Source organism: Labrus bergylta, chromosome 9 (genome assembly GCF_963930695.1).
Source record: "Labrus bergylta chromosome 9, fLabBer1.1, whole genome shotgun sequence".
NCBI classification, from domain to species: domain Eukaryota; kingdom Metazoa; phylum Chordata; class Actinopteri; order Labriformes; family Labridae; genus Labrus; species Labrus bergylta.
In genome coordinates this window covers 10204882-10231359 of record NC_089203.1, presented here as the reverse complement: position 1 = coordinate 10231359, position 26478 = coordinate 10204882, and the positions used below count along the sequence as shown (strand labels likewise).

The 26478-nt window shown below is 39.1% G+C and overlaps 1 protein-coding gene across 3 annotated transcripts; it reads left to right on the top strand.

The window, feature by feature from the left end:
- gabra4 (gamma-aminobutyric acid type A receptor subunit alpha4) lies at window positions 1-23275 on the top strand. 3 transcript variants are annotated; one of them, XM_065959006.1, is made up of 9 exons: window positions 1-359; window positions 489-607; window positions 1492-1559; window positions 2609-2829; window positions 3419-3501; window positions 5659-5802; window positions 8679-8831; window positions 16576-16832; window positions 20645-23275. In XM_065959006.1, exons 1-9 carry the CDS (start codon window positions 271-273, stop codon window positions 21176-21178), a joined length of 1668 nt encoding a protein of 555 aa, XP_065815078.1. In that variant the 5' UTR covers window positions 1-270; the 3' UTR covers window positions 21179-23275. The 3 variants fall into 3 exon arrangements, with proteins under 3 accessions (XP_065815078.1, XP_020495087.2, XP_020495089.2); XM_020639431.2 differs by having other exon boundaries at window positions 1489-1559; window positions 20645-23274; XM_020639433.2 differs by having other exon boundaries at window positions 1489-1559; window positions 20648-23272.
- The last annotated feature ends 3203 nt before the right edge of the window (window positions 23276-26478 follow it).

The following is a 26478-nucleotide window of genomic DNA, read 5'->3' as shown; positions in this document are numbered from 1 at the left end:
ACAAGTAGCAGCAGCATCAGCAGCTCGGGTTTGGATGAGAGGTGACCGGGGCTGTGTGAGTGTGTGCGTGCGTGTGTGTGCGTGTCCTCCTGCTTTGTGCGTGAATGTGTGCGTTGTGCGTCTAGCGGAGAGACTGCAGGAGCGGGAGAGACGCTCAACTTGCTCTGTTTCTACGCCACTTTGCCCTCTGTGTCTATGTATTCCCTCCACATGGGACGCGGGCATCTGGTGAGGTGACATGCGAAGGGGTTTAAAGTATGGCATGCAGAGATGTTTTCTTACAAGCAGAAGGACACGGTGACAGCGATGAGACCCGCGTTTATTCGGACTATGTTCTACTTTTTGTGTTTGGCGACTTGGTGAGTCACACTGTGTCTCTTTTTCCCTGCTGTTGAAACCTGCTCACCCTACTCTGAAATTATTATATCGTAATTGTTTTCCTTTTTTTTTTTTTTTTGGTGTGTTTTTTTTTTTGTGTGTGTTTCTAGTGCAAAGAAAATTTCTGGACAGACAAGGAAGGATGAAAGGATCTATCCTGAGAATTTTACTTTCATTTTAGACCGACTTCTTGACGGCTATGACAACAGGCTGCGACCTGGATTCGGGGGTATGTAGGGGAAAAAATTGTATTTCAGTGGATTATCAATCATTTTCCATATGAAAACTACCAACAGTCACATGGAGGTCATGGATTGTCTTTTTCAGATCAAATGAGAAAGGAAGATACAGTATATCTTTCTTAATTTTAAAAATAAAATATTAAGTGCTGTAAGCTGTAACTGGGAACTCACTTAGTATCAAATGCAAACACAATTTTATTCTAAGAGTGATGATCCTTAATCATTCTTATTAACTCTACTTCTAAATTGACTTCTTTGATTGAGTGCTTAAACACACCTTACAATGAAGAGAGGACCACCCAGTAAACAGAGGAGGGATGCTTTTAGGAACAGTTATAACTAACACACTCGATCTTGGATTGTGTTTCATATATTCTCCTGCAGGCCTGCAGGTGTTCCATCTAAGGCGCCTTACTTGCATGTTTAATCAAATGCAGTTATATAACCGTGTATATGTTGCAAGGTTAATGCAAAGTTGAAGTGCTAAAAGTACAGATATGGCCTTTGGGTATTGTGGCATCACTTTTCTGTAAAAAAATAAATAAAAGCACCAGCGTTACTTTTAAACACTGATGTGGAAAAGAAGCTTCAACATAAATAAGCAGAAGGTCAGGCATACTGCTGACCTTTAACTCAATCCACAACCTTCTTCAGGATTATATCTTTACATCTTTGAAGCAGTGTTTTTTTTTACTTACACCATGATGGTTGAGATAAATCACTGCTAAATCTCTTATTGTTGTGATAGGCCTGTTAAAAGTGAGTGAAACTGTGGCTGCTATGAAGCTGGACTTTGACAAATGGAGGGATTTGAAGCAGGAAACAATCAGTGAATATAAAAGCTTTCTTTTCTGTTTTTTTCATTCAGCAGGTTCTGTGACTGAGGTAAAGACCGATATTTATGTGACTAGTTTTGGGCCTGTCTCAGATGTTGACATGGTATGTACCTAAAGCTAACAAAGGTTGTGTGTATCTGTTTGCTGTGTGTCTTTCTGTTCATTCTTATGAGAATAGATTTACCATGGAGTATTAGGGCCACATTAAAGATTTTCTTTCCCCTAAAATTTCAAGATTAAAGTCGTGAATGTACAAGAATAAAGTCATTGTTTTACAGTATGAAATTCGTAAATCAATTTAATTTAGGCTGTGGTTAGAATTATTATACTAAAAGGTTGTATCAGAAGAGCAGCCATCAGCCTGCACAAAAATGATGAAAGGGGAACCCTCAAAGCCTTTTGCTCTGCCACACACTTTCCTCAGAGTCAGTGTGGTTCTTTCTTTGGCAAAGCCCCAGTTTCTTGCAGTATCTTTTCAGGGTCCTGATACTTATGACAATGTGATGCTGATGTGCCAAAAGAATGTTTGGTGTCATATCTGCATAAGTAAAGCCCAACTAACACAACTAATGGGATATTTGGAGTCCTCTTCAAACTGTTGTTTTAAAGCAGGTCAGTTAATACTCAATCTGTGATACAGAATACACAATGAAGTATTTTCTTATTTGTGAAACCTTTGCTGAAGTATAACTCCACAAAATGCTCAACGTTTGTCATTTTGGAACAGTCGTCTGCTGCTGTTCTAATGTAACTGTAGACAAAATAACAACTTCATTCCAGGAAATGTACGACTTTAATCTTGTTCTCGATAATGTAAAACTTTCTTCTCTTACGACTTTATTCTCACAAATTTCCGAGTTTATTCTCGTAAATTTATGACATTAATCTCCAAATCTCCCATCCCCCCCTTAATGTGGCCCTAATACTCCTTCGTATAGATGCACATAGCTTCAAGGTTAATATGGTAATTACATTAGACAAGTAGATAACTCTCATGTTGTTTTTTTTAAACCAATTCAAGGATTTTGATTTTGACTTTATATTTGGATGGAACAAATATTTCTCTTAGAATGTGTTCTTCAGCATATTTATAAAAACAATATCATACTAACTACCAGACGACCAACTGTGAATGTTCTTTTCATGTCCTAGGAATACACAATGGACGTGTTCTTTCGACAGACGTGGGTGGACCAGCGGTTGATGTACGAGGGGCCTATAGAAATTCTGAGGCTGAACAACCTGATGGTGACTAAAGTGTGGACACCAGACACCTTCTTCAGGAATGGCAAGAGGTCGGTCGCTCACAACATGACAGCCCCAAACAAGCTTTTTCGCATCATGAAGAATGGCACCATTCTGTACACAATGAGGTACTACAGCATGTGTAACTATTTCACCATAGACAATCAGTTTTAAAAAACGCCTGATTCAAAATATGAAAATTCAAAATTTCACATTTAAAAAAATAATAATATTGGCAACACATGTTCTGATGTATTTGACCTGATATTTTAACATATGCTAATTTGTAATATGGAATAGACTCTTTATTTGACACACATTTTATATTTGGTGTTAGTGTATATTTAATAAAATGATGAAATAAAGAGAAGACTGACAATGTTGAGTTAAAGCAATTAAGATGCTCTTCAACCTTCCTTAATAATTCATGTATTTTTCACGAGTTCTTCTAACACAATACTGACATTTATTCACGTTGTGTAAGAGTCCACTCTATCTTTCTATTTGTCTAGTTCAAGTTTCTAACAGTGTAAGCTAACATTTTGTGAGCCAAGATTTTTAATAGCTATCACTCTGTTGATGATGAACAGCGTAATGTAAAGGGTAAATCTTATTTTGACATTGCTGTTTCTAGTCGTAGCACAAACTTGGTGCATATGTGTGTGTAGCTGTTTAATTTGGTCCCTCAATGAGCACGTCTTCATTGTACTGTAACAGGTTGACTATAAGTGCAGAGTGTCCCATGAAGCTTGTGGACTTTCCAATGGATGGACATTCGTGCCCCCTCAAGTTTGGAAGCTGTAAGTGTTGTGTGCATGTGAGACTGAATGTAAAGATGTAGCAGTCAAAACTTGCGGTGCAAGGATTACATGTTGATCTTTGATCTTTATAGATTACCCCATACCGTTCAAAAGGCTATTTATCAGTGGATAAATGGCAAATTAATTGTCATGATAAGGGATGCACCAGTGTATGAGTTGACCGTCTGTATCGGCCCTTTTGACAAACGTCAACCAACCAATACAGAAGGGGAATATTGTTAAAATCTAGGAATAAATTCCATACCAAGACATTTCTTCACCAATGTCTTCATAAAAGTGTCTTACAAAATAAAATATTTAAATTCAACTCCTGTAGAAAAATCGGTGAGAGCTGCTCAAAGTTGTTAACCTCAGCCTTAGGTAGCTTGTGAGGGGTCAAACTATAGGGCTTTTTCCACCTCCACCTCCCCCTACTACCTTTTTCATGAGGGAGAAGAGGAGATAAGAGAGAAAAAAAGGAGTTGAATAGTTTTCTCTTACCTTTATCTTGGCCCACAACTGGCATTACTCCTCATCCAAATCCACTGACTGGCTTTAGATGCTTCACCTGACGTCTTCCTACTATCTTTCACAAAATCTGTCCTGCACTCTTAATCCTCCCAGTAAGGAAAAAGTGGATTTTGCCCTCTACATCCCACTTCTACTGGCCAAAACTTGTCCTCCTCACTTTTCAGCTTCTGGCCCTACATCTGCATATCTCAGCATTTTCATTCATATGCTTCCTTCACATAGTCTTCCCAGGGAACTGTCAGTTCTATAAAATACACTATCCGCTGCCTCGCAGATCATGACACTGCCTCAGGTTACTGCAAACTAGTTCCTGTGGCGCAACAATTTTCCTCCCAAATCTACCTTCATCTCCCAGCCATTAGCACTCTTTAAAATGCCTGACTGGTGTCTGCTGAAAGATCTACCTTCTTTTGCATTCTCCCTCACGGACAAACTGGAACGCTACATGCTTTTCCTGATTACTTTCAATTCCTGCTGCTTTTCAACACCTGGTTATGTCTCCATGTATAACCACCTTGCAACAGACTAATCTTACAACCTGACAGATTATTTAAGGCTAGGCCAGGCTGAGAGGCATACCTGTCAACTAATAAATCCTTTAAATCTAAGCCACACCTTGTCTACGGCACTATATTCACCCATAAAACCAAAAACATCAAGGATGTCATTTTAAAACACTGGCACATTCTTCAAAATGATCCACAATTACAAAATGTTTTTAATAATCCACCGACTGTATGGTGACCTATAAAAGACGAAGAAAAATAAAACGGGCAAAATAGTCAGGCCATCAAACTTAATCTAAGAGGTGGTAATATTAATTTAATCATGTTTTTATTCTCAAAGTTTATTTCCAGGTTGGATGAATGAAGATTTTTAAGTTAATGAGTTTTTATAGTGCTTTTAAGTGTGATCTTTTATTAAGTTTTTTTTTTTTTTTACGGTTTTAATTTCTTCAAAACAATTTTTTTTATGTCCTCATGTTTCTTAATATTCAATAATTTGTCATTTTTTAAATTGTTTTTTCAATATTTGTATTTAATGTCTTGTATGATTTTTAATTTATCTTTTAAAATTTAAAGTCCATTGATGTATTTTTTTGTGACAATAGCTTTCTTGAATTGTACTATACTGTGTCTTGCTGCTCTTCTTATTCTTTATTTTTGGAGCATTCTTAAAGATTCTCGTGCAAACTTTAAACCATCCCCCTGATTCCAACTCATTGACCGAATATGGTGTCATCCTTGCCTTTGTTGGACACGCCCCTGTCCTCCATGTCAATACCATAGACTGTCAGTACTCATCGTTCTAACCTACAAACCAAATCAGACCACTTTTGCAGTCTCATTGGCTGATAAACTATATATGTGGATGTATTTGATTGGTTATCTTAATGTAGGCATAACAGCACTATGTGTGTCTCGAAACAGTCGGTTGGATTGCCAATTTGCACTAAACCAAATTCCTACATATGACTTTAAGCTCTGAAAGTTAAACCATGTCCTTGAAAACCCTATGTATCCTCCATCTCTACCCTCTTATATACATTTCCCATCTCACATTCTTAGCAAGCAAAAAGCACCTTGCTTCCTGTGCATTCACATTGTCTTTCCTGTCTTCCCACAGATGCATATCCTCTAACAGAGATGATCTATACCTGGACCAAGGGGCCTAAGCATTCAGTGGAGGTCCCTCTTGAGTCATCCAGCCTTGTTCAGTATGATCTCATCGGCCAGACTGTCTCCAGTGAAACCATTAAATCCATCACAGGTGAGACTTTTAGGCCAGTGAAGGTGATCTCCGTCCATCCAAATTTGCCTTTTTGTTACCCTAACTTAAAAGTAAGTACAAATAATGTTATCGTTCCATTTCAAAGCGATGGAGGCTAAACTCACCTGGGTCCCATTTGAAGCTTGCCAACAAATAACACAGATTTTTTTCTTAACAGTTTTATATTACAATTATCTATTCAGAGAATGATTAATTGAGAGCCGAATAAATTGCGCTAATATGTGATCTTCATAAAGCATTTATGAGGCATTTAAGAGCATTTAATTCTTCTTTTTTTGTCCTTTAAATTTACAAAGACATGAAAATAATTTCCGCATGCAGGCTAAAACAGGCTGGGTGGAAGTGCTATGAATAACAAGCTGACAATACATCAGAACAAATGAAAAAAGTTTGATAATGATATTGGGATTAATAACATAAAATAAAATAACATAGAAAATGATTTTTATAAAATACATATATTAAAGATATTAGAATATAGTATAGTGAAAATCTAGACCAAGATGGTGTTACATATAGACGCTGCGACCCGGGGCTCTCTGAGAGTAAGTAGCTTTTTACCCAAATAAAGGCCGAATATCCAATTGAATTTTTAAACTGAGAAACATTATGCCAGAAAGTACTCCTGAAGGATTATGCTCATTCCCGGTGGAGAAAACTCGCTCTGGAACAAAGATACCAGCTGAAAGGAAGCACAGGAGGTGAGGCGAGAGGAGACAAAAGCGAGGAAGGCGAGCCGGTAACCCGCTAGGCTAAGAGCAGCTCCACATAGAGCTTCACTACCGAACTTCTTTTCTTACAAATGTCCACTCCCTCATCAACAAGGTCCATAAGATTCAAATTTGGGTTTCCAACCGCCCCTGGTGTAATGATAATAACTGCATGTCAGGCTCGGAAACAGCATCTCCTCCACCATCATCCTCAAGACCGGTGTACCCCAAGGCTGCGTCCTCAGTCCACTCCTATACTCCCCGTACACCCATGACTGCAAACCCACCCACAGCTCAAACACCTTCTTCAAATTTGCAACGACACCGCCATTGTAGTTTTGATCTCCAACAACAATGAGGCCATTCGGTCCAAACATTCTCTGTATGGTGTAAAAACAACGACCTGCATTTCAACACAAAGAAAACCAATGAAATAATAATTGACTTCAGGAAATAAAATAAAAACACATCACAATGGACTGCGTGTAAATGAGGAAGAGGTGGAGAGTGTCAACAGCTTTAAATTCCTAGGGGTGTACTTCCCATAGTACCTTAGCTTGAGCCTGAACACATCACATCTGATCAAAAGAGCCTCTTCCTAAGGACACTGTGGCGCAACAGACTCCCCCATGATCTTCTGAAGAACTTCTACTGCTGCACAATAGAGACTATCCTGATGTATGGCTGGTATTCTATCTGCAGTGCAGCAGAGAAGAAGGATCTTCAGAGGATTATCAAAACAGCTCAGTGGATTGTTAGCTCCCCTCTCCCATCCCTTAGAGACATCCACTCGAGCCGTCTTCACAAATGTGCTTCGTCCATCAAAAGGGACTCATCACACCCTGGACACTCCACATTTACCACCCTTCCCTTAGACAGACTCAGAACTATTTGCTCACGGACAAACAGACCAAGAAACTGCCTCTTTCCCAAAGCTGTGGACAAACTGCAGAATCTATAACCCCCCTCTACCAAACAAGACACTTCATACATGTGCAATATTAACCTCACTGCTGCTAAATTGTACAAACAATTTATTGCACTATAACTGTTTGTTTAACCATTCACCTACGGAACTATCTGCTCATTCAATGTAGGACAAGTATTTCGAACTTTATATAGCTAAGGATATATATTAATATTTGACAATATTTTTTAAGGCTGCTGACATGACGAGATTGCTGAAAACAAAGTTTTGGTGTGTTTTTTTGTACAATGACAATAAATTGCCCATCCTATCCTAAAATGTCTATGAACAACTGTTAAGCTAACATAGGATGAAAATGTTTTTTTTTTTTTTTTTTTTAAGATTTATTTTTGGGCTTTTTGTGCCTTTAATGCAGAGAGAGGACAGTGGATAGAGTTGGAAACCAGGGAGAGAGAGTGGGGAATGACATGCGGAAAGGGGCTGCGGGTGGAAGCGAACCCAGGCCTACTGCTCGAGATGAGATTCTCAATACATGGGACGCATGCCCTAACCATTGCGCCACCAGCGCGCCCCAGGATGAAAATGTTTTGATCCTGAAGGAATCTTTGATGCCAGATTACTTCAACATAATAGTATAAATATAAGCGTAACAAAAGAGCATCAAATGTGAAAAAAAAAATATATAAAATATAAAGTCTTATACATGTCTTCATCAAAATCTGGGTTTAAGAGGTAGGTGCAAGATAAATTCAAGATATCACCACCTTGGCTGCTCACAGATATGCTTAAGTGGCCTGTATAATAAAGTGATACCTTTTGACTAAGTGGTGTCACTAGATTAACATATATTTTCTGTTACAGATGAATTGTTAAAAGTGTAGGAATAATAATCTTCTCTCTTATTTAAAGATATTTGCTGTCTGTTTGTCATGACTACAGTATTTTCTGTAATAAACAGCACAAACAATGTGCATATGGGTGGAGATATCTGAAGTATTTGGAGCTTGAAGTCCAGTCTCTTAAAACAAAACATTTACAATTAAATGAGTTGAGGCATTTCAGAGGGCTTATTCTAACAAAAACTAGAGTAAAATTAATGATCAAATAGATCAATTTATTGTGACATCTTTCTCATCCAGTACGTCAAAACTAATAGGGCAGAATGCATCTTTATATTATTTGTTAACCAAAGTCATTCTTTTCTATTGATCCTACAGGTGAATATGTGGTGATGACGGTCTTCTTCCACTTGAAACGTAAAATGGGCTACTTCATGATTCAGACGTATATCCCCTGCATAATGACAGTAATCCTTTCCCAAGTGTCCTTCTGGATAAATAAAGAATCCGTCCCAGCACGAACAGTCTTTGGTATGTAGACCCCACACAGCCTTTCTGCTCCCCTTATATATGTTTAATGCCTGCATGCCAACAAAGCAAGCACAGCTTATGTGTCTCTCTATAACATAGAACAAGGCAAAATTACAATTAGAGTCAAGTATTTAAAGGGACTATAAACAGCTTGTGTTTTTTTATTTATTTTATAGATTGCTTCATAAAATGCATATTTTCCTTCATGTATTGTTTACTAAATGCATTTTTATTCAGTGTTAATGCAGCACCTTGGCTTGAATCTGTTCTGAACAAATTAAAATAAGAGCAGACTTCAGTATAGAATTATATCACACAAAGTACCCTGTGTTATCCACAGCTGAAAGGGGGGCACCTTGAAACACTTGTGGGGGGGGGGGGGGGGGGGGGGTCGTGGGGGGTTAGATCCAGATCTCCTGCAGCCACAAGCCAAAGTGTCACTTGCCAAGTGTTAAACACAAATTGCTCCTGCTGCTACGCCAGCAGGGTGTAAATGCGTATGAATGGATACGTTAATACTGATGGACACTTCACAGCAGCCTCTGAAATCAGTGTGTGAATGTGTAGGTGTGACCTGCAGTGTAAAAAGTGCTTTGAGTAGTCAGAACACTAGGAAAGTGTTATACAAGTTCATTTACCATTTAATCCAATTGTCGCCACATGTGAAAGAAAATACAAGTTACTACAGAACTGAAGTAAAAAAAGAAGAAAAGAACTTCTTGCTAGCTTACCCAAGCCGCCATATCCTTTTTTCAGAACATTTTAAAGCCAAGTAGCTACTATCAGCAGATTTGGTGCTGTGTTTGACAAAATGTTGAATTTAATAAACAAAGATGGTGGCATGACTGGTCTAACAAGAAAGTATGGTCATATTTTAAGTCATATTGTTGTCATGTCTGTACGGGATCACAAATCGCTTCATATGGGCTGAAACCTGCTAACAGCTTGAATGAATGTCTTTAAAAACAAAGAAAGCAAACTGAGTTGACTTTTAACCTTCCTCTCACGCCTGCAAGACTAATTACAAAATGTTTAATTTTTCAAAATAAAAGTCCAATTTGTTGCTTATGAGCACACACCAGTCACACAAATAAATAAGATAGCAAATACATTGAAAGTAAGAATAATGAATTAAAGTTAAATCTTGATAAAAATAAATAAAAAATTGTTGATTTTGAGAGAAGGTCTGGTCCATTAATGGATGGGAAAGTAACAGCACCATGTGTCCCTCTGCTTCAGGAGTGGAGTGAAGTTTTTTATAAAGGAATATTTTTGCCCAAGAGCACAATGTCAAGGTCTGTTCAATGGTTGCTTTGGTGAGACTTTAAGTAGTAGCCATTCAGATTGAAAGGGTATAAGCTTTAAACAACAAAATTACCAAAGAACAACTCCTTGGACCTCCACACTTGTGTTATCCAAATATTAGACAAGACGCGTCCCGTTGCAGTCGGCAAGTGTGTTTTCTACTAGGAGCTCTTGTACTTGTGGATGTGCAGTCACATCGGCGAAGTTCTTACTTTTGAAGGTCAATAAACGTCTGTATGTCAGTTAGACCACATTGTCTTTTTTTTACGTGAAAGTGTTTGTGGAGAAGGGATTCGTAGTTCATTTTTGTAAACTCTTTTTATGAGAGACGGGAAAATTCCAGGCAGGCAGTTATGACTAAGTGAGTTAAACTTTTATTTTCTAATAGAAACGTACCGACAACAGCTTCAAATATTACATACATAGTTCTTACAGGTCCTTTAAATTCTTGAAAATGCTCAAATTTTGATGTTGTGTTTTCAAGGTTTGCTTGTATTTTTGATATTTTGCTTGAAAGTGTAAATGTATTTCTCTCATAGTAGTTACTGTAGTTATCTGACTGGACAGTTTGTTCATTTGATAGAGAAAAAAAACAAGGCGGAGAGTCTCTGACATAAAATGAATACCACTACACCCAGGCGTCGTTTGCTCCTCTGTGTCTGAATGTGAGACTGTCAGTCTGTGTTCATGTGTCATCCTGCCCCCTGTGGTAACAGTGAGTGGAAGATAAGAACATGTCGGTAGAGTGCAGTTTTAATGAGCGTTGGTCGGGGTTCTCTTTGCTTGCATTTAAATGCCCCATTATGCAGTCAATCGAGGTTGGCGGTGGGAGGGTGGGGGTGTAATCACTCCATAAACAAGGTGCCCCCTTCTATGCAAATCAGACTCATTGCAAAAACTGTCGAATTCACCAACACCAGCACAAACTTGTACATGCATTTAGATGAAAAAGTGACTGTCTGCGGAGTGTGAATGATAACTGTATTTATTGGCGATGCCATGCACAAGTGTTTCAGTGATCAGGTAAACATGTCTGCCTCTGTATGACTTCAAGATAAATTATCTGCAATTTGATGTAAGTTTCAGAGGAAAGGATGGAATCAAACATTACTCCTAAACTTCTGACTGTGGGCTTAATATTGGCAGATAAGGCATCAAGATTAATCTTAATAAGATGGTTAGGTTGTTTTTTTTGATTGAATCTGATCATTTTAAGTTATTGAGTTGCAGAAAGTTTAGTACCATCCAGTAGTTAATAACACTGAGACAGTCGCTGACTGCAGCTTGGCTTTTGGGGTCCTCAGGTCTCAAGGGAAGGTGTATATGTGTGCCTGTTGTGCAGTGCAACTTTTGAATGAGAACGTAACTGTAGTTCAATCATTAAATTAAACTTTCTTTCTTTTTTTTTTAAAGATTTATTTGTGGGCTTTTTGTTGCCTTTATTGGAGGGATAGGACAGTGGCTAGAGATGGAAATCAGGGAGAGAGAGTGGGGAACAACATGCAGGAAAGGAGCTACAGGTTGGATTTGAACCTGGGCCGCCTGCGTGGAGGATTATAACCTCCATACATGGGGTGCGCGCACTAACCACTGCGCCACCAGCACCCCTAAAACTTTATTTCTATAGTGCCAATTCACTATTTACAAAAAGAGCAGGTACTCTTCATTATATTAGTTCACTCTGGAGACACTGCTGCTCACATTTTGAGGTACTGTGTGGCAGAGGTTCTGCTTACTGAAAAAGAGTAGCTTGATGCAGCTAAATATGGTCATTTTAACTAGGTTTTTTAACTGTGCACTTATTTCAAAATTTAAAATTGTTAACTTCAAAAATAAACTTGTTCATTTAAATGAACTAAATTGAACTTAGAGCTAGCTCTTTTCATGTGGGTACTTGTGCAACCATGGTCTGCTTAACAATGGAAGGAGACATGGTGGTGACAATATGTATATGGAGAACAAAATTGACTTTAAACTGAACCTTGGGGTACACTACAGGCAAAGCTTTGTCCTAAAAGAAAAGAATGTAACCAACCAAGGGCTAGGGTTCTTGATACCAACCCAACAGGGGCGTGTCCAGAGGGGTGGCCAGGGGTAGCAAGTCCGGACACGCTCCTGCAACCCAATCCTTGAGACATTCAATTAAATAGCATGATCAAAACGCCACCTTAAAATTTTTCAGTAAATGATGTAGAGTATTGCAAAGTATCCCAATAGGTATAGTCTCAGGAGCCATGTATCATGATACGTATCTTATTGTAAGTTCCTTACCAAATACCCAGCAGTACTTCCCAGTGATTTTGGAGGAGTCTCGTCCTCTTCAAAGATGAAGCACGACAAGTTAAAATTCTCAATAAAATCCAGATTGTGAGATTTGCATGTTTACTGAGGACAGGTGTGCAGGGCGGGGAGATGGCTTAAACGCTCAGCACCAGAATTAGAAGTTAGATTTGGTCCAGAAAAATGTAATTACATTAAAACCATCTTTTGTTCTCTCAGACTGCAGAGGGGACCTACATGACTAGGACAGTGGCTCTGTGTGGGGAAATAAAGAAAATGGTGATGATCTCCAATGATGAAAGTTGTTAGAAAAGAGAGGACAAGGACATAGAAGAGACTGTTGCTATGATGTCTCTACCTTCAGTGAGGCAAGCAGTTCAGCTTTCTGCAGCATTTTTGGACAAATCTTCCTTGTTGTGGATAGACGGGCAGCTCTTTACCTCCACCTGGTCTGTTGCAGAAAGTTTAGGTGTCCCAGCAGCTGCAGAAACCTGCTCCAGCCTCGCCAGTCAGCATTGTGATTTGTTTCCTGGCGGTTAATGGCGGGATGCAGGACTGCCTGCAGGTCTGTCACACCACCTCAGCCCTGGTCGACTGTGTACCAAGGCAAAGAGCCTATACGGGCAGATCCTAAATCTTAAAACCTTATTTACTGCTATATGCAACATGATTAGATTACAGTGTCACGGAATAGGTCCTAACAGTAAAGATGTTGCTTTTGCAGGGAGTATCCAGAGAAGGAGAATATACAAGTTCACCAACTAAGTCGTACACAGCATTAGAGGGAGCTCCAGGGGACAACTACCTGCCTTTATAAGGTGCTCTTACACAAGGAGTTTCTGGCCAAAAGCCTAATAAGAGCAGCATTTAAATCTAAACGCCTAATTTATAAAAGCATGGTAAGCAGTCAGGCAGGTGGTCTTTATGAGGTGCCCATACACAGCGATTAGCTAATTACTTTTGAGTGACAGACAGATACCGCTGGTTGTCTGCCAGGTATCACCTCAGAATCACTTAATTCATCCTCTTAATAAGTGTCTCTTAAGCTGTACAGGAAGTCTGTGCTTAGATTTTTTTATTTCGAAAAAAATTGTATTTTAGTGACACGTTTGCACTAGTGAGTATGCATTGCGGTTTGCCTTCACCATTCATGCTGGTCAGCATAATTAATGTTTTTCATCTCATTTTGTTTTATCTTCTTGTTTCAATTGCATCATAAGGATTTTTTTTACGATTCCCATCACAGGAGTGGACAGGCTTTAAAAGTCTAGATGTTTAAGGTTACCCAATATGTGTCTCTAAGTTGTGTGTGTTCTTTAATCAGTTACTATGATTTGACATGTATTTATTTATGATGTTTCTATTTTCAGGGGAAGCCTGAGTTCAAAAGTGTTCGGTTCACAAAAACTATCCCTTATAGACTCTTAACCTCTTATAAGATGGGTGTGAGGATGAAACAGTTGGTTGATTAAAAAAAGGGTAGCATGTTTGTATTGTCACCAACATTTTTGAATCGTATGCCTTTAGACTAAACGAAATTGACCGACTCACCAACATTTGGCTTGAATAGAGGCTGTTCGCTGTGTACAGTATATCTGCAGTATTTATTCAAAAACAATATTAGTTTTGCAACAAGGAGAATTTGTCAGCCAATGCCTTTAAGTTAGATAGCCTTGAAAAACGGATTCAAGCTTTTTATTATGCAGAGTTTCAGTATGTATAAATTATGAGTTTTTGCTTGTGTTTATCAAAGCTTTACATCAGCTGTTGATATTGTCAGTCTGTAGCCTCATGCCAGAGCTCACCTATCAATGTCACCCAGCTGCTTTTGTAATGTATGCTGGTCACGTCTATGTGCGGTGAACTTACAGTATTTATAGTGGTCAAGGACTCTGCAGCCATGATTGTTCCAGGTCTTGAACGTAAAATGGATTTTCCCCTATCACATTACTGCTATTGGTTAATAATGCCAAGGACGAGTGACGACCTATATGTGACATTCTTTTGTTCTAGGAGCCACATGTGACCTTGTATGCTGGCTACATCAGTATCGTTTATATGATCTCTATCAGATACAGAGAGTGGTAATGTTATACAGCCCAGAGCAAATGCTGTGTTGAAGTCAGAGTCCAGTTCCTAAGAGTATTTGATAACGTCTGTGTAAATACAAATATTTCCTGGTTGAGGGGTGCCAGCTTTTTGCTAAGCAGGTGACCTGAGGCTTCTCTCTCATTGGTTTGTCTCACAGTTGGCAAGGTCCCAGACACTCCCACTTTCATTAGCATTGAATTGGTGTTGCTCTAATGTTCATTCCTCTAATGTGGTGTTGCCTGTCATGTTGAAATGTTATTTTTCAATAAACTTAATTAAGACAAACCGGTTAGTAAAATTTAGGATGCGCAACTGTCCCCCATGTCTTTTAGCTTACTGACTAACCAAGGATACATTTGTAGCGTTGCAGACTGTAGAAATGCTAAGAAACTGTTACCATCTCTTAAATTAAGATATGATCAATTTTACTGAATAGATTGTTTCTTCAGTCAGAGTTACAGCAATTTCCATGCTAATTCTCTTAGCTTGTTAATGTTAATTGTACCTTGTGTTAGCATCAAGCTAGCAAAATAATAGCCATACCTATATTAATGTCCATTCGTGAGAAACTGCATGAGAGCTTTTAAATGTGTTGTGACATGGTACTGTGCGTTGAGCGTCATGTGAGGAAGTCAATATCAGCACGTGTGAAATAATTGATTTTGCCTGTGGGAATGTTTAATTGCTCTCTCTAGTTTTGATGATTCTTTATTTTTGTGCTGTCGACCTGTTTGTGTGGATTAAGGTCAGTGTACATTGTGAACTTCTATGCAGATCTTTCAAATGCTTCCCCTTAATATCAGGAACATACTGCGTCAGGCTTTTGACTTTAGACCAGGTTTTTGGTGGTTGAAGGCACAGTCGTTTTCTACGTCCTCATGAGAGAAACGCGGCAGCTTTGTGTCTGACCACACCTCACTTTAAAACAACAACCCCCCGGGCCCTAACAAGAGCGAAAATGTATTTGCTATTTATACAACGTGAGCGCTGGGTATTAAAATGACAGCTGGGTCAGAGTTGAATAGGAAAGTCACCTGCACTGCACGCCAAGCCGCTTTGCACAGAGCAAACGATAGGGCCCTATATCTTCAGTTTTGGAGCGAACACAGGGCTTTGTACTGGAGTTTGATTTGATATGCAATGTACAACAGACTGTAACGTTACTGGTGTTAAGTTTCTGAAAAATATGCAACAACCAGCTGATACCTGTGTGATAACTACAAACACCAAGAGATACAACCAAAGAATCAGAAATCATTTACATGTGATTTATTATGTTTTTGAATTATTAATGGATCAAAATTCTCAATGTATGTGTCAAAGGTTGTTTTTGAGGAACACCCAGAGAAATGCTACTTGCCCAGGTAGGCAAGTGGCATACAATGAAAGACAACCAGATTTGTTCATTTTAGAGCTTCAAATGTATTTGGTTCATTATAGCCTTGCATGTGTTAATGAAATTTGATTATTGAGAGAACTAACATATTATAGATGGGTTAATTAACACTGCAGTCTGTCTCTGTCGCAATTTTTTTTGGCAATGACGTACATGTAAAGATAATCATAGGAATTGGGTTGGGAACCAGAGGGTCGTCGGTTCAAGTTCTGGTGCGGACCTAGTCTGGAAATTAGTCTCGTCGCTGGAGAGGTGCCAGTTCACTTCCTGAGCAGTGCCAAGATATATTTTAGCAAGGCACCAAGCTCGCACCAGCTCAGGAGCACTCGCTGTGGGTGCCCCCCTGACTCTGACATCTCACCATTAGTGCATGTTTGAAGGATCCTGTTTGTGCATGTTTGTGTATTTCAGCCTGTGTGCAGGTAGCATGTCTCAACAACAGAGTGTACAATTTAATTCCCCCCTGCGGGATTAATAAATAATATCTACTTCTTCTTCAAATACAATGGTATTTCCTTTTTGATCCAGTCCAATTATTACTAAATCAGTTCATTATATCAGTTTTTTTAACAGGTAAAACCGCAGTGACCTCCAACAGAGGTTAAAACAATTATCTACATGTACGTACAGGCTCATAAGTTTGATCTTTCTCTGTTTTTGATACCACTGAAGGCATCACAACTGTCCTGACCATGACGACACTCAGTATCAGTGCTCGCCACTCCCTTCCCAAGGTCTCATACGCCACTGCTATGGACTGGTTCATCGCTGTCTGTTTTGCCTTCGTCTTCTCTGCCCTTATTGAGTTTGCAGCTGTGAACTACTTCACCAACGCACAGATCGAGCGGACCAAAAAGAAGCAATCCAAATGTCCTCAAGCGCCCAAAACAACGCCTCTCACGGTCAAGGACACAGACGACGTGCTGCAGGTGATTTTTGTTTCCCTCAGAGGGGCTTTGGCAAATAGTCTGATAGTACTTAAAATCAAGGAGCAATTACACAGCATGACCCTTGTTATGTGCTTACAGATCTGGGGTCTCATTTATTAAACAGTGCGTAGTAGCCATACTAGAATTGAACGCACCAAAGAGCCCAAAAATGGTATGCAACAAAATAATTCTGATCGATCAAATCTTATGCATGCACACCTGCACGCAATGTTCCTTTTATAAGCCATGATCCACCTTGAAATGTGTGCATGCTGATCAGTCACATATACTGCCATCTACACGCCCACATTCAACCACAAATGGTCAATGCAAAGACCTCATGAATTAAAATGCATACAAACGTGAGGAAGATGAAGAACATTGTTTTTCTGATGAGGAAAGGTGTTTGTGAATGAAGTGAAGGTTACAGAGCACATATTGTTTATTAAAGCAAGAGACTTTGTGGGTTTTATCATTGCAAACTTAGCCTGCACTGTGTCTGTTATATGCAATGGTGTGATTGGCTTAATTTCCTAATTTTGGCAAATCACAAAAGTGTGTGAAGCAGCCACCATGGTGTCTCTGTTCATGTTAGGCCCAGTTATTTTTATTACAACTAAAACTCACACTCTGTGGTAAACGATCAATATAACAAGACATTTATGAAAACTACTGGTGCTACAGGCCACAGTTCTTTAAAGAGCCCATATTATGCTCTTTCTGGGGTTCGTATATTTAATCTATGTACCTACTTTTGTACGTTCACAATAGCTAAAGTTTTCATGTACTGCTCCTCCTTGCTCCCTCTACGCTCTGAGTCCGTCAGCTGCACTCTGTTGAGCCCACACTGTTAGACCCAACGTGGGCCAAGTCTGCTCTGATTGGTCTGCCGATCCGCTCTGTCGTTATTGGTCAGTTGCTCAGCACGGTTCTTGGAAATTTCAACATGAGCTGCTGGGCTTGCCACAACGAGCCAATGGGCTTAGATCAGTGATCTCACACTGACAATGACACCGCACTGACAATTTTTTATCGAGGGGGGCTAGAACCGAGCGTTTCATGCAGCTAATGCTACAGCTAACAGGAGGAGGTAGGAGAAGCTGCGTTTCCGCGGACTTTGAATTTTTGCACATAGATGTGCCTAAACATGCACAGTACACTTGGAAAACACACTAAAGAGCATATAAAACCAGAAAAAGTATAATATGGGACCTTTAATGCGTTTTGATGTTACTTTGGATTCCTATAATTAAGCTAGTGTACAGTCTGGTCATCTGCTGCTCCGGGATAATGAAGGTGAGACAATGCTGAAGAAATATATGGAGGACTTAAAATAAAAAATGAAAAATATATATATAACATCTGACTACAATACAGGAACTCGTATAAATGAAATTGTCAGCTTAAATGATAACGATGATGTGGATCTGTCAATAAAGTTTCATATTTAGTGACATTTTATGTTTGAGAGGCATCAATATACAGGCTTTAATTTACCACATCATAATGACTAGCTGCCTATTGACCCTGTCTACAAAATGTGCTTACCCAACATTCATAAACGAGCCTTTAGCCTAGAGTTTGATTGGCCTGACGTGAGGATCTTCAGCTTTGCTCCGGCTCATAAGAGCTGAAAGGATACAACAAGCAGAGAAAACGAACCACCAGAATCTGATTTGGACTGATAATTAAAATAATACAAATGTAGTATTTTTAGCGTCACAAATCTGAACATATTTGACTGTTCATGAGTTTTTTGTGATCATATCTGCTCTTTACCATAACCTTTACTTTAAGGTCCACATAATTAAATTGACATAATCGCTTTTTTCTGTATCACAAAATTCATGAAAATGCTTTGAAGCTATTTCTCTCTCATTGTTGTATACGAGGCATGTCTTACAAATAATGTTCATGTAACTGTTGCAATGTATTTATGGTCTATTAACACTTATAGTGGGGTAGGCAGTAACAAGAGGGGAAAAGCATTCTGTACCTCTTAGAATTTCAAGTTCCATTGTCGACCTATCATTTCAGATGACATAACCTAGCAATGCACATGTCAGCTTTTACACTAATTGCTTTAAATTGCTCTCCCAGTCCAAATCCCAGTGTAGATAACCATGTCTGTATGCCCTATAGTGACAACAGCAATGTGGATTAAAGGGTTGTCAAGGCAACCAGCCTTGGCACATTTGAAGAGGCTTTGGAACAACTCTGGGACTGAGGGGGGGGGAAATTAATATTCCTTTTCTTCGACAGCAGTCCCTGTTAGCACTTCTAAAAGGCTTGGTATGGGGGTTAGGTGTGCATTGATGGTTCCAGTGCCCAAGCCCTATACCTCTTTAAGGAAAAAACAAGCCCAGCTATCCATACTCACATTTCATCTGCTGCACATGAGACAGTATGAAACTGTATCCCTCCGTTACAGAGTGGGGATTATTTTAGCAAATGCCTTAGTGCCAGCATCACACTCTTCCTGCTTGAAAACATCAACTTTTGAAGGATAATCTGCTTCGACGCTATGTTGCATTACAGTCCCCATGAAGTGCTACCTACTTTGTGTCTAAAGCCTGTGTGAAATGAGTGACATCATTAATAAGTGACATCTGTACTGCACACACAGTCTGTTTCCAGATGAAGGCCAGCTGTGTCGGAGTAACTTAGTCTGATCAATATGATGTGGTAATGTTGCTAAGCCTACATTTTAGTAAGGAAAGCAAAAGTTTTATCCAAACTGCAAACACATTTAAATATTAAAATCTTTACCCGACAGAGCTTTCACTAAAATATGGGTCATCATCATTTTTTTTGTATGACTCACTCAAATCAGGACTTAAGCTTGCCATGCATTTGTTAGAAAAAAAATATTCATATTAAATAATATTCTGCATAATAAAGTTATACTGGAATGTTTAAAGACTGGTAACAATATTTATATTCAATAACTTAAAATATTGGTTGGAAATATATAATTGGCATATATTAACATTTTAAACTTAAAGGCAGAATGTGTGACTTTTTGATCCAGTAGATGTCGCACTCGAGCACCAGCATGAAACCAAAACAGACTGGTGTTTGGCGACATCACACTGAATCCTCCGCTATGATACAGCGACACATCACCAACCCCTCTCCACTTGTGTTTACACAAAGGGGGAAGTTATCAAATTGGTACGCACCATAATGAAGCGCTACGCAAGCCGTCCCATCCATGTAAATATGGCTCAGAAAAGAGAGAGACATCGGGACTCACACATCTCACTCATTGTAGACAGTCATGACTCAGAGAGACATTTATAGATGATATACTGGATTTCTGCTGCATTCATGTGTAAATTGTTGCACATTCTGCCTTTATACACCTAAAATAAAACCATTTGTAATGACGATTATTTTTGGCCATTAAAGAATTGTAAAAAAAAAAACCTTCATATTGAACAGCATATTTCATACTGACTAATTGCTGCCATGAGAAAATAGATTATTTTAAAATTCACTAATCCTCCTCCAGCATTTTTTTACGATTGCTATGCCTGTCTTACTTTCTCATTCTCGCTCACTACAAGTGCAGATTGCAGCAATGGTGGCAGAGTGCAAACCTATGGCCAACTCAGACAGACTATATTGATCTTTATACTAAGTCACCAGACTTTTATACTTAGCCTTAATATCAAATGAAGTATAAGTTGGATACAGTTCACATCTTTCTGCAGTCTATGCTTAACCCAAGTTTGACATAAAGTGTTTTTTTGATGATAGCTGTAGGAGGCCACCCTTATACATGTCATTGATGTTCTTTTCATCCACAGCAGAATCCTGACCCAAATGGAAATCTAAGGAAGCGAATGAACTATATTTCCCAAGAGTCCAGCAGTAAACTCAAAGTTCAGTCTACCACAAACATTTCAGGAGCTGGTAGGGCAAGACCACTGCAACCCTTGGCCAGTGGAGACAACAACAGATCATACACCCTCTTCTACTCCAGCCCTAAATCAGAGAGCCTGCTCAGTCTAGCCTCCTCATCTGCCCAGTTAGTGAAGAGTACACCGCAAGGTGCAGCTTCCACAACAGAAATAATGGCCGGGACACCATGCAAGCAGAACGCTTGTTCCTCCTCTTTGCAACATCTGCTAGCGCCTAAGCTGGAGCGCATCCAGGTGAAAGGAAACAAATTGGAGCATAAGCAGACGCCATGTTCCCAGCCCACTACTGCTGGTATGGGTGAAACCAGCAAAATTGACAAGTATGCTCGGATTCTTTTCCCAGTGTCCTTTGGAGCTTTTAATATGGTCTACTGGGTAGTTTACTTATCAAAGGATACAACGGTTGCTAAAGGTGGCTAGTTTCCTGTAGCAACAGGAGTGAAGTGGTCTCTTGTGACAGATTGGAAGAAAATATCTATTATAGAAGTCACAAACAATTAGAGGACATTATTTGTCTTGCTAACCAAAAAGATAAATTGTCCTCAGCCAGGATTCCCTATCTTGGACAACACAGAGTACATTTATATTTCTTCCCAAGGTTTCCAAACAGTCAGCATGGGAACAAGTAAATGGAGCTGAAAACACCGGATGCAGAAGAAGGAAAAGCACCTTAACACTGGAATATGCTTCTTTCCTCTTTATAATGTACTATTTCTAAATGTTTTCTTTGGATTTAACTGCCTAATGATCTCATTATGGCATGTCATCACGATGGAACATAGGATTTTATCTTTCCTTTTTTTTGTACTGTGCATTTTGGAAGCTGTTCAAATGTGAGTACAGCTGTCCTAAATGAACTGCACCAATGCTATGTAAATATATAAATATATATTAGGATAAAGAGATTTATATTTCAGTGGTCTTGCAATTGAATATTGAACATTGATACTTTGATGACAAAAGGTCAATTTAGGCTAAGTTAAAGGTTACATATTATGTAGTATTTCTCTAACACTAATATGTGTCCCTAGTTTGTCTACGATCCCCCCAACTAATGAGCAAAGTCCATCCTCTCTGTCACTTACCTGCCACTCTTACAGAAAATGTGTGCTCAAACAGGCCGTTTGGAGATTTTCCCTTCATGACATCACAAAGGGCAGTAACCCCTCCCCCAGGTGGGTGACATTCCCACAGTTAGGTGTTTGTTTTGCCCTCTGAGTCTGCCTTCTCACTGCAAACAATACACATGGAGCAAAAAGAGCCAGTCACCCAAGCCCTTCCAGAGAGGGGGCGTGGTCAGACACAGCTCATTTGCATTAAAGCTACAGACACAGAAACAGCCTGTTCTGAGCAGGGCTGAAACAGGCTGTAGGGGTTTGTAGGCATGCTCAAATACAGGATCAGAGTGGATTTATAACAACAAACTTCTCAGACATGTTTTGGGGAGCTCTGAGACTTATTTAAACTGGTTGAAAAGAAGGAGAATATGTGACCTTTACATTTTACAGCAGGTATTAATTCCTTAGACTTCTACTTTAGACTATATAACAGTCATGTCTGAATACTGGTCAAATAGGGAGCAAATGTAAAGGATTGGGTGACACAATGAATGTCCTCAAACCAAAAATGAGTTGGGCTTTGGCCAGGACTACAGGCCCTTTAAAGCATCATTCTAATACAAGATGGATAAATTAAGTTTACAGATGAGTCGGGGGGGAAAGTAGACAAGACAAATTATTTATTCATTTAGCAGTAGACGAGCTTCTTTCGTTCCAAAATGGATTTCAAATTGTCAGCAAAGATTGTGATAAAAGTCATAGCATGAAGAAAGGTAGTGAACGGAAATTACAGCCATTTGTCAGTAGCGAGTTACAGCAATAATGTTGATATGTGTTTATGACATTTTGGCTTGTACAATAAAGGAATTTGACTGAACTGTTAAACACCTTTCAGTGGAAAGATTTCTGTCATCCACCTCCTTAAATTGCATCAAAGATACAAACAGAGGAAAGCGTACCTTGGTAAGAAATGATGCCATCTCATAGTCCCAACAAATCAAGAGTAACACACGTAAAACTATCAGGTAGGCATTATAGCTTAAATACGCTTGGTCAAACCTATACAGCAGGTTCAGGACAACATTTAGAGCTATTTTCCAGACAACCTGTGTCAGCTCTTCAAAATAAACTTTCCAGTGCAAATCTCTCCCATAGAAGACTTTCATGTCTGGGTCCCATAAACCCAGACATGTAGTTCCACATTTGTAGTCCCACAAAAAAAAGTACAAATTCCCACAATATCAGAAACTTAAACGGCTATAAAGAAAAAATAGCTTTCGTCTACCTTTCAGAGGTGAGCATGGCGATGCTATATCATTTCTCTGTGCCAGTTCATGCTCTATGGAAATTGTTGCCAGGTCTTAAAATGTCTTGTTTTATTTCTTCTACGGAGGCTTGTGTGTTCATGTTGTTTGAACATGACATTATTTTAGGACAACAGTCTTCATGGAAGTCTTTTTACTCACAGCTATGCCCCTTATTGAAAGATCACTCATTGACTGGACAATGCAGCAGATCGTTTAATGAAACGTATTAATATCAGCAGAGTTATATAATGGAACAGACACAGACGGCTGTGGGTCACTTGTTAGAGTCGGTCGTCTCTCAACCGTTGGGGGTTTGATCCCCGGCTCCTGCAGCTGATGTCCTTGTGCAAGACACTTAACCCCGTGTTGCTCCTGCTGTATCGTCTGCGGTGTGCAAATGCGTTTGAATGGGATTAATTACTTCTGATGGACACTTTACATAGTAGCCTCTGCCATAATGTCAATGGGTGTAAAAGTGTTTGAGTCGTCAGACTGTACAAACTACAAGTCCAATTACTTAAGGGTATTTTAAACAGACTATTACGTTTCAGTAAGAGCTGAGATTCAAAAAGTGTGAGACATGAGGATCAAGAATGAAATATTGAGCATAACTTTCATGAAATGGGTATGATAAGGAGTATGACTGCCAATTTGATTTGTTTTCTGATTCACCATTGAACAAGCAGACTGTTCATTTTAGGTCTAAAAATCAAGAGGACAATCACAATAAACTCCTTCATTATTAGGCTATAATAGAAAGTTTCTCTACTCAGGATCAGTTATTTGTCCTTATTATATTTTTATTTTGAAGAGAATTAAAATCTGACAGAGTAGGATCTGTTAGTAAGAAAAACTTTTTACATTCATTCCCCTGTCACTCTGTTTTTCACTGGGAAAGGGTGAAATTAACAACGTACTTCATTCTGATCAAGTTACTTCCCAGCAGTCCTCCCCTCCCTCCCTTAACACACACACACACACACACATGCATACACACACACACACACACACACACACACACACACACACACACACACACACACACACACTCAAAGTCATGCTGCGGTAAGCTATGTATAACCTTTGAATACATCTATTGATGTGTAACGGTGTGTGTGTGTGTGTGTGTGTGTGTGTGTGTGTGTGTGTGTGTGTGTGTGTGTGTGTGTGTGTGTGTGTGTGTGTGTGTGTGTGTGTGTGTGTGTGTGTGTGTCTTGTTTCTTGTTAGAGGCATACATGCACTGGTGGAGTCATGGAGGCTATATATATATATATATATATATATACTTTGATTTATAAAGCACAAAGTCAAACATGGTAATGAAAATTTCCTTCTCTGCTGATGCAGTTACTTACTGTTACAAAATCAGTGGAGAGGCAGTTACATTACTTCTCCAGCAGAGAACACTGTGGTCCTATTTGTATGTATAACTTTGTCTAAATGTTTTTTTTTTTGCATAAATATGTGTATCAATTCACATGATTTTAAGGCATTTTTTACATCTGATTCAGTTCTGAAACAAGAACATTATTTTGATGAGAGAGCAGCCTATATTGACCTATATTCTGATGCACCTAAAAATGTTAGAATTTTGAAAACAATTATTATCTTAACAGATTCTTTATTTCTCTGCAACAACAGCACTGAAAAGACAGCACTGAGCTGCCCTCCCTCTGACTCAAAGCACATGAGTCAACTCCTGCCACTTTGAACCTGCATTTGTGTTGACTTTCTCAAAATTGTGGGCTTTAACAAAATAGATTTTGCTTATTTATACACAGATGTTCAAGATTCAAGATTTTCATTTGTCACATTCTTATACAGATGTGCAGGGAAATGCAAAGACCATGCAATAAACACTCAAATTACTAATACACATATATACAGTAATATAGAAATATAATGTAAAAGAAAATGTTAAAAAATTTGAATATACAACACAAGAAAAATGTAAACAGTGTAAAGTGTCAGTGTGTAAAGTGTCCAGGGTGTCAAAGTGCAATGTGCAGATTGGAATGTGTGGTGTGTGTGCATCATGTAGTCACAGTTCTGTTTTGTTTTTAACTGAGGAGAGTGGAGTCAACAGTCCGAACAGCCTGAGGAAAGAAGCTCTTCCTGAGTCTTTCTGTGTTCGCCTTGATGTGTTGAAGGCGCCTGCCAGAGGGTAGCCACATAAACAGTCTATTACCTGAGTGGTGGGGCTCACTCATGATCCTGTTTGCCCTGGCTGCCCTGAATATTTGTGGTGTTTTGAAAAATGTGGTACTTTTTTTTTTTTGTGGTGTTTTTTTGTGGGTTTGTCCCCCTGCGCAGCTTGTGTGGTCTCCATGTGTTTCAGAGGCAGAGCGTGGTTTCCTGATGCTGAAGCTTCTGGCACACACCTGCTCCTCATCTCACTCTCATCAGGGACTATTTAAGAACCCCAGTTGATCTCTCCTATTCTGCCAGATTGCTCTTCATGTGTTATAGTTGGCTCAACCCCAGTGATTTTTGATTCTGTGAACTTGTGCTTTTTCCTTTGCTTTTGTATTTTTTGTGCTTTCCTGTGCTTTCTGTCAAAAGGAAGTATATTTTCAGCTGTTTTTTTTTAAGTGCACGTTTTATTTGTTGTTATACTTTCATTTAGCTGTGTCTGCATGTTTTGATGGATTTTAAAGTTTATTATGGAGCATAATTAAAGCGGAGGAGCAAGGGACGAAATCAGAAGACCAGGAGAGCAGCGGCAACACACGGGAGGTGTTTGTAGGCTTCTGGAGACAGGCTGGTTTATGGGGGCTTCTTATATTCCTAAATTTGATAGTGACAAAACTAAATTCAAGGACCACAGAACCACAGAAAAAAAGTTTGGACATCAACTTTTAGATGCCTTATAAGAACTGTATAGTAAACCAGCCACAAGGGCACAACTATGGGCAAGTTTCTTTTTTACTGAAAACAAAGGGCTGATGAAAAAGTGAGTACTTTTCTACCAAGACTACAAGAATTGTTTTTCAGATGGCAAGAGTGATGAGGGTGGACCTGAAGAAGGCGACAACCTGTTGTTTGACCAACTAATGCTGGGGCTATTAGCTGGCGGGCCTATAAGTCAGGAGTTGAACAGACAAATACGGCAGAATGAAAATTTGACCTTCAAGGCAATCTGTGCAGAGGCTCGGGCTCCTGACAGGGGCTATGAGATGATGCCCTATTATCTCAGAGGGTCACTGTCCCAGCCATATATAATATACCTGGAACAATTAAAGAGCCAAATATAGGCTTAATTGCAACTAATCCATGTGAATCGTGAAGCAGATTAAAGTTCTGTCAACAACAACTAATGAGGTTACATCTATTCAACAGAGAAACAAATCCTAC

Coding starts and splice junctions, on each gene's coding strand:
- gabra4 (XM_020639431.2), top strand. CDS start 271: ATGTTTTCTTACAAGCAGAAGGACACGGTGACAGCGATGAGACCCGCG. Junction 1,560..2,608: donor CTGTCTCAGATGTTGACATG/GTATGTACCTAA, acceptor TTCATGTCCTAG/GAATACACAATGGACGTGTT. Junction 8,832..16,575: donor CCCAGCACGAACAGTCTTTG/GTATGTAGACCC, acceptor ATACCACTGAAG/GCATCACAACTGTCCTGACC.